Genomic DNA, 9,355 nt, shown 5'->3' on the forward strand with positions numbered 1-9,355 from the left:
CACACAACTTGTGTGTGTGCGTGTGTGTGTGTGCGTGTGTGCGTGTGTGTGTGTGTGTGTGCGTGTGTATGTTGAATGCCCAGCACCCCTGCTAATCTGGTGACCTTTTAGATACGATTACCAGCTGGTAGAGGAGAGACCTTTTGACCCGGATCGTTTAGCCGAAATGCTAATTTATTATGTCAGATCACACAGCTCACTGGACTCCAATATTGACACAAATATTGCTTGAGCTGCGGAACTAAATGTTGTTTTAATAACTCATTCTAAAACAAAATGACAGTGGGACCGACTTGTAATAAAAAAGAGAAGGTTATAATAATGGTGGAACAGGACACCGCTAATGTTAAAATGAGCATTACTGGTGAGGGTTGTATGGGGTTCCTATTGCAAAAAAAAAAAAAAAAAAAGCTGTTTATCTCTTACATGCTGCTAAAATAATTTTTCAAAGTGTTTATTGACTTTAATGACTTTGCCCACAAATGCTTATTTATCCCCATCAATTTGTATTCGGCCACTGTGGCTTGAAGGTATTACAATTTGCGACAGTAAGAGGAGAGACAGCAAAGCATAATTGTTTTATCAATTTTTGAAAAAGCAGTATCTGTCTAGATTAAAGTTTGACAATTTCTGAAAAAGCACTATCCGTCTAGATTTAAGTTAGATTTTTTTCCAAGGATGTTCGATATCACTATTCTTTTCAGTGACACCAGAACAAGTACTCAACTCTTACCAAGTAACCAAAAAACACTAGTATTATTTTGATACAAATTTCTATTCAACTAATAACAAATCATTCAAAACAAAAACCTCTCATTTTGTTCTGATAAAAGGCATTATATTCTGTCTGTAATAGAGAATGTAATTGCAAAATAAAACATGAATATCTCCAAAGTGCAAAAAAAAAAAAAGAAAAAAAAAAAAAGACGTCTCCTTGAATTTTAATCTCTGTTCAAAATAAATTGATTTCGGGTTGAGAATGACTCAATGAAACTGGCAATGAGTACAGTCCTGGCTTTATAATACACACATATACATGGCGAGTGAACAAATAAACACATTTTGGGAAAAATACAATAATAATGCTTTCTAAGCATGAATATAACCTTAAACAAACATATACTTACAGAAAGTGCATCTTAATGGAAAAAGAGAGGATTGCCATGGATACATATTAGTATCGGCCGCCCCAATACCTTAGAATATAAAAAGGGCCTCATACATTTTTTAATTGAATAAATTATATCTTTAGAACATTTGACAGATACATTTTTATGTTTAGTGTATACATTTCTGTTCTTGACACAAAAGCTGGATTTACACTGCATGTCAGGGCTAAATTTAATATCTGCAGTGTACCCAATTCAGCAAGCCCAGCATTTGAAACTGTACGGTCTACTCTGATGTCCCTCAATGAAGGCAGATTTCAATTTCTGACTTAAAAGAACGCGCGTTTGAACATTTAACTGCATTGTGGGCAGCACAGTGTTGTTAATTAGCACGTCTGCCGCAAAAATCTGAGGCTATGGGCTTAAGCCTAGCCTCTAACCGTCTGGTGTGGAGTTTGCCTGTGTGGGTTTTTTCCACCCACCATCGATTGGTCGATTCTGCCTCACACCCAAAGTCCGCCGGGATAGGGTCCACCTCACCTGCTCCCCCAATAAGGACAGGCGCTGTAGAAAATGGATGGATAGATGATGTACAATGTCCTACAAGGCTGCGCCTGTCTTGATAAGAGCAGACTGACGGAGAATGCGTCTGAAGCTATCTATGTTTGAAGAGTTACAAAGCGATCAGCTGCACTATCCACATTGACTCGCCAAGACGTTTTGCTCCATACGTTAAAGTGCCATCAAACACAACACCGGTGCTAATCATAGAATAAAGAGCAGAGCAGCAATGCAGCGTCAGCTTTGTTCCACCAAGATGAAGTTAAGGCTTGTGCAATATTGCAGACGGAAGTCAAACACCTCAACAAAGGTGTGTGGAAGTGCTGATATCTGAGGTGAGCACATTATGACCTGTTGCAGCACGCCATTGAAAAGATGTTTTCATAAAGTCTTGTTTGAGGGACAATGAAGTGCATGTTTCTGTTGCTTCCAGATTGGATGAAAGACAAGTTGCTATTTGCTTTAGTGTGAAAAAGGGAGCATATTAGATGTAAACATCCTGAGTGTATGTACAAGAATAAAAAGACATTCTTTGACTGATAAGGTGACCAAAATGCTCACAAATGTGATCGTTTGACAGACTCTCACACAACCCTCCTCTCTCCATCCTGGCTTGGTTGTGCACACAGGAGGCTTAGCTTGACCCTGTGGCCTTTCCATTTCAACGATCTGCGTGCAGACCTGCAGGGCCGCCGGGCCGAGGCTGTTTGTAAAGAAGTGCAGCATCAAGCATTCTGCCCGACACATCCTGAACTGCAGTTGGGTCAGACTATCGCATGGCCACGCAACAAACAAAAGCATGCTTAGGAAAGAAAGAGGAGGCTTTACCGCAGGAGAGCTGTGATGGACTCGTGGACGAAATATGTGTCGCATTTGAAATATAAAACAATATCCCCCTCGCCCCCAAACTGTCATAGTCACTGACTAGTGTTTTCATTCATCCCATTTGTTTGTTCTCTTCAATTATAATCATGTTCCATAACTTTAATTGACTGGTCTTAACAATAATCAGCAGTTTTGATTGGGCACAATGCATTCAATTTATAAACTCTTGTTTTTATCAGGATTTGGTTTCATTCCACACCACAATTTCCAAATAGTTAAATAGAAAAAGTCAAAAAATCTAAATCTGGTTTACACTGTTACCCATAATTATGCTTCCTCAAAGAAAATTGAATTCATACTTCATATTTTTGCTGCACACAACAAAGAATAATTACTAGTGCAGGTATGCCAAGAAAAATATCAGTGCGGAGAAACATGCAAACAATGCAGCAGCCTACGAAAAATATAACAATAAAATGCACACCAATAAATGTCATGTATTAAAAAAATACCTAACATACGGATATTAATGCCTCTTCATCTCAGTATTAATGTTGCTCTGGCAAACTGAAAACTGATCATTTCAAATTTTCAGTGCGTGTGTGTGTGTCAACAAGGACAACCTGCATTTTCCATCATGCAAGTGCTCACTGGTAACACTGGAGTACAGTAGGGATACACTGGAGGGTCCTCGGGGTAATGAGAGGCAGCAGGCAGCATTCCTACTTATTATGGAAAGATGCTGTGGGAAAGTCAATTATTGCTGCAGAGCAACGCCTTAAGCGCTTATTCTTTGACATCATCGCACACCGCTTTAAATACACTAGTGAGGTCACTGCAAAAAAAAAAAAAAAAGAAGCTAAAACGTGCCACAGGGTCACGAAAAGAATGAAAGCTGACGCAAAGCCTGCTGACTGGAGGGGTTGCCATGAATTCACTTGATCAATATTCACATGTGAGTGAGATGGTGGCTTGTATCTGAGGAGCCTTAGTTGACAGATGGGGATTAATGGCTACATTAACACAACACAATACACAGTGGGGGAAATGCCTCTCTCTGACCGTGTCAATCACAGCTGAGCATTATTAAAAATGCAACTATCAATAAAACATGCATCGACGGTGGAGGTGGACATATGCTCTGACCATGACGGATCAAATGAGCCTTGTGGGGGAAGCATGTGACTGCTTAACCCATTGCTGCATTCTGATGAATGAGCCCAATCTAAATTATTGCAGCCAAACATTCCCAGTGGCCTAGTGTTGAAAAGACAAACTGCTATGGATAAAAAGTTGGCTCGAGTTGTCTGAGTAATTTATGCAAAACATCATGGCTAGCTAACATCACACTATTCATCTCTCACCGTCAAAATGAGGATGTCTGTGCCAAGGAATCCAAACAAAAGATAAATTCCCTCAATGAACATATTTCAAATCCTGCAACTTCTGTTTTTGAAGCAGCTTGCCTGTTGAAATATAATTTATGCCCGGAATGCTGTCTTTCTTCCAAGCAATTTACACAACTTACATTTAACATCCCCTGATCCAACTAATGTCTTCTGCAGTTAGTACCATAAATATCAGGAAATGGACATAGTGCTCATCTTTTTTGGCTCTGACGGCATCTACCACAGTTTTCGAGCGACCCGTCAAACATTCCAACTGTGGCGAGAATAATATCATCATTCATATTTGCCGAATCACTCCGCCTTGGTCAGATGACAGTGAAAGTTTAGTTTACATGTGATGTCACCTGAGCTATTGATCCTCATAATAAACGCTCCCTCAGCCTGTCTGACAATCAAACAATTCAAGAGCTTCATTTTCAACCACCAGCAGCATATTTCATCAGAACTCAGCTCTGTGCAGGATAAATTGGTGTGAGCGCAGTTGTGTGTGTGAGTGTGTTACCAACTGTACATGCTGCAGGGAATGGAGGTAATGAAGCAGATCATTATTAATGATTTATATGCTGAACAATGATGGCAGCACCCGGACACTAAACAGTCAAAGAGAGACAATATAAGACATTTAAGACAACTTTGAGAGCGTGAACCTTCAACGCAAATAAAATGTCATGATCTATGTACATGTAATAATGATCAATGATGTTGTGTGAAGAAATAAAGTGAATCAATCAATCAATCACAATAAAAATATTCGTTAAGAACCCACAGCCTAGAAATGAACCTTTAAAAACAGCATCTTTACTTTTCTTTTGATGTTACGACAATTCTAGTTCAAACAATGCCACAGCTTGAAAATATCTATCACGTGAGCTGGCACAGCCAAACTCTCACTGCTGCACAAACATCTCAGTACTTCTAATCATTGGTGTGCCAGTCTAGTCCAACAATGTCTTCCGTCTCGCTCTTTTTCTCGAGGCTGGCTATCAACCCACAGCTCCGCTCGGACAGCCGTCACTTCCGGTCGATGTCAGGTGGTGATAAAGGGTGATTCGGTACCGGGCTCATCCGACAGACACGTTTCTGGCAAGCAGGTTCACCTGAGAGCTTTTGGCTGTGAAAGGACTCTGCCCTGCTGGCTTTGGCCCATGAACGACATGGTGAGCCAAAGGACTTCTGCAGCTGTCAGCAGCTGACATGCGGAACAAATTACCATCAGCATCTCCATAAATTAACTCCGAAGTGATCTAAACATATGCACTGCCTCTGTCTAGTTTTCTCTAATAGGGTTAAAGTAAAGTCCAGAATTTGTTGCTGGCTTTTTCTCAGTCTCCGATGATGCACTGTGGTGTCGGGCTGTCACTACAAAATATTTTTAGAATCAATTATTCTGTCTATTAATCCATAGATTAAATGAATAATCAGATATAATTTTTTAAAATGAATGTGTATTGCATTTTTATTTTTCTCCATCTACTGTTGTTCATCGTGTATCGTTTAGTAATAGAAACAACTAAATAAAGATTCAACAATATTGCCCAAGAAAGATTAATGTTGTACTCACCAAACTGATTAAGTTACTGATGCAGTTTTCTGAAGTAAAAGCCATTTGCAAATGTAAACACAAAATATAATCTGTTTCTTTTCATATATTACTACAAGATTAATGAAAGAGTTCTGTTGAGAGACTGACCTGAGAGGACTTAGTGTTTCGATTACTTGAATATTAAAATTGTCAATTAAGTCAATTACTTGTCGATTAATCGTTTTGGCGGCTCCACTATGGTGACACTTTTATCCAGTTACTAGGTGTTGAGTAATTTGGTTGTTGAGCTCACATTTTATGGACTAGCAACACATTGGTGAGTGTATTTTTTTCATCGATAGAAGGCAATTTTAGAAAAAAAATGCAAAATTTACAATTGCTGTAATAATTTTTGAAATGCAAAAAACACACTCCCGACGTTGGACAAATTTTCTTACAGACACACACAAAGACTCTATGCGGCTAAAAGAAGTATTGTTGATTTTTGGCCATTCTGTGCGCCATGTTTCAGCACAGAGCATCATCAGATTCTGCACTAATCTGCCCGTGTATGTTTGTGTGGGATACAAAGCACTGCAAAGGGGATTGTTGGGACTTGTCGGAAAGCTCGGCAGCTCATGGTCCATAAAGGATCAGACATGGTGTTCATCTGGCTATTTATTTAACAGCTTTAAACCATAAAGCAATCCTATTTTCAAGATGGATTCCGGCCAAATATCACAGGTCAAATTTATGATAAAATGCTTACCACCTTATATTGACATTACTATGAAGCGCATTTGTCTGCAGTGGCTCTTAATGTTGTCAACACAAGTACACATAGTTTAACGGGTTTGTGGAGAAGCATTCTGTCACTGCTAGTTAGTCTGTAGGAGGAAGCAGCAATTTCTTTTTCTAGGACACAGGTGTCAAACTCAAGGCCCGGGGGCCAGATACGGCCCGCCACATCATTTTATGTGGCCCGCAAAGACAAATTGTGCATCAAATTTGTGTGTCATTACTTAGAATTGCAAATTGTCTTCACTTTTAATAATATCTTTATTTTTTTTATATTTGACCAGTTTTTACTCATCTGATTTGAAAAGGAGTTATTTGTCAATTTGTTTTGTAGCTTTTACTGTACATAATATGAGGTGCTCATACATTTATTTGGGTTGACAGTCATAATGGCCCTCTGAAAGAAGCTATGACTACAATGAGTTTGACACCCCTGTTCTAGGAGGTAAAGTGACACACACACACACACAAACACGCGCCCACGTACATCAGCTTGCTCATTAGCTTAGTTCACCCACATGTCAAGACGAACCACTCAGATCTAAGAGGGACAAATGTTAACTTGTGTTGAAGGGTGGACATTGTGGAGTGCAGTGCTGTGACTAAACTACCGCTGGAGAACAGCATCACAGTCTGCAGCTTGACAATAACAAAGACCCTCACCCAGGGTCCAATAGCACCTCACACCACAAACATGCATATTTGGAGGAGACATGCCATGACCAGACTGACAAACATGCATCCCAACAAGCAGTTGTTGGGACATAAACTTGAGTCGGCTCCTCAGGTTTGTCAAATAAACTCCAAGCACCCCTCCTGAATGCATCTTGGCCTTTGCACTCTGACCCCTGTGGCTACTTCTTATTCCCTTGTAACTGTACCCTCCCGCACACATGTGGCTACGAGCACATCCTCACACACAAACACAGATGGCCCTGATGGCACCAAGGAGACCCTTACTCGCTCCCCCTCCTCATGCACTTCGGCCCAGTGCCTCTATAATTAATGGTGTGGCCCTGCACAGGGTCTCTGGCAGCAAATCAAGGAAGTGTGCGCTCATAAATACAAAAAACACCATGAAAATTTAACATGGAAAAACACAGACATTCTGTTCTAAAAGGAGCCCATTTATAATCTGTTTAGCATTTACATTATATGTCAATATGTGTGTGGTTCATTTGAACCAGTGAACATTTTTAAAATGTTTTTACAGTATACTTAAGTGCTATACTGTGGGGAAAAGCTCACAACCTATTAAGAGCAAACACTTTTAGGAATGGATGGATCCACAAATGGTAATTTTACATTCACACTTGTGAAATGTTGCAGTCAAAATGGCAAGCAATAACAGATTGGAAGATGAAGTCCTTCAGTTAAATGGCCTCAAGTGTTACAACTTGGAGTAGCACATTTCTTGGTGGGGAAATATTGCAGTCGAATATTGAGGTCACACAACAACCAGTTCAGAACATTAAAATGTTACTTGATATTTTTCACAAACTAGAACAACTTTTTTTTAAATTTCCATTATTTCCTAAGGTTTATGAAATTTAAATAAATATCAGGGTGACCAGCCTTGAACTGCATTCATCCTTAGAGGTTTTAAGAATGTATACAGAAAAGAAGCAGCATGTCATCACCGGTGCAAACTAAGTGTCCAATGAGATGATGATGCAGTCTGATGTCATTCCTATTGTGTTTACAGCCATATTTATGTGATATTGGAAGATTGCTATGATGTCATCCACTGTGCCACTTTCTTTGCCCTTTCAGTGATCTCTCCCCACACTCAAGTATTTTCTTTTTTTCGAGGAGTTGCTTTTTTTTTTTTTTTTGCAAAGTTGTAAGAGTGCTGCATTGTAAGTGCTATTGTAATATTTATTCAGTGGCATTGACATCAAGCCCAATGTATCAGAACAATTCTCTTCCACAATATGGAAAATTTGTGTATCCATTTTTGTGGTGTACCTTAATTGGCTACATTAGATCAATAAAGGTTGGGAAATTGTACACAAAAAATCTTGATGAAGTACAGCAATCTTTACGGATAGCAGGAAAACGAAGAAAGAGAGAAAGGGGGTGGGTGGGGGGGTGGGGGGAGAGATGTACTCACGGAAAAACCAGCCCAAAAAGGGCAAGAGTGTCGCACCCTGGGAGATGTGGTTAGAGCGAGAGCTGCGAAGCTGACGGCCAGGATGAGGCTTCCCAGGACCATCTGAGAGACTCCGAGGGCCAGCATGATCCGGGTCCGAGTCCGGTATTCCCTCAGGCGAGAGAGGCTGCGGGACAGCGACGCCGGGCTGAGGGAGCCCTGGCCGCCGATGACCGCCCGGGGCAACGCGTTCACCGGCATTGTCCTTAAATAAAAGGTGCAATGCAAAGGTCGGGCGAGCAAGAGAGAGAGGAGCAGAAATCCTACAACACAACTAGGTGAACGGCGAGAGTGGAGGTCAAAGCTCGATGTGGTTGCTCTCCACCAATTGAGATGCTCTCCAATTAGCGTCGAGCTGCCGTGAGTGGGAGGAAAGAAGAGGCGAGAGGATCGAGTGGAATCAGCACCAGCTGCGTAGCGTTACATTCGAAATCCAAAAGAGGGTTCCATCAAATTCCTTCTTAGCTCTGACGAACAAGCCATTCCTCGTTAGAAAAGTCACCGAGGGCGCACCGCAGAACCAACCTTGCACCATTGTCACGTTGCCATGCTGAAGATAATAGATGCGTGGGTTCAAAACACGGTGCAGCGTGGACACCATCCAGCGTATCCAGCGTATCGAATGCTGTCGTAGAATATCCGCAATTGAGCCTTTGGTGCGCAGTTGTTGGAAATGTGCCACAGTGCGTCTGTGCGCATGCAGCAGTGGGAGCAAGGCTGACTTACTACTGTGGTGACGGAGGAGGGAGGGAAGGGGCGTTCGGAAGTCATGTGTGTGCGAAGAGGTGCTGCTGGTGCAGCATGAGAGCTTTTATTCCCGGCGGATGAAGTTAGGGAGCATTTTTGGAAACAAAGAGAAGAATATGGGCCGTTTGAATCCTGCTGTGATGGAAACAAATCTACAGGCTACATTGTGCAAATTATCTATCTTTCTCTATCTATCTATCTATCTATCTATCTATCTATCTATCTATCTATC

The 9,355-nt window shown here is 41.0% G+C and overlaps 1 protein-coding gene across 1 annotated transcript in view; it reads right to left on the reverse strand.

Moving 5' to 3' along the window:
* fam189a1 (family with sequence similarity 189 member A1) overlaps positions 1-9,133 on the reverse strand; it is a 55,083-nt gene extending 45,950 nt beyond the window's left edge. Inside the window, exon 1 of the mRNA XM_049717912.2 lies at positions 8,338-9,133. Within this exon, the coding sequence (XP_049573869.1) occupies positions 8,338-8,577 (240 nt within the window). The 5' untranslated portion in view covers positions 8,578-9,133. The remainder of the gene's footprint in view (positions 1-8,337) is intronic.
* Positions 9,134-9,355: the final 222 nt, after the last annotated feature.

The sequence above is a fragment of the Syngnathus scovelli genome, chromosome 4 (genome assembly GCF_024217435.2).
Source record: "Syngnathus scovelli strain Florida chromosome 4, RoL_Ssco_1.2, whole genome shotgun sequence".
In the NCBI taxonomy this organism is placed as follows: Eukaryota; Metazoa; Chordata; class Actinopteri; order Syngnathiformes; family Syngnathidae; genus Syngnathus; species Syngnathus scovelli.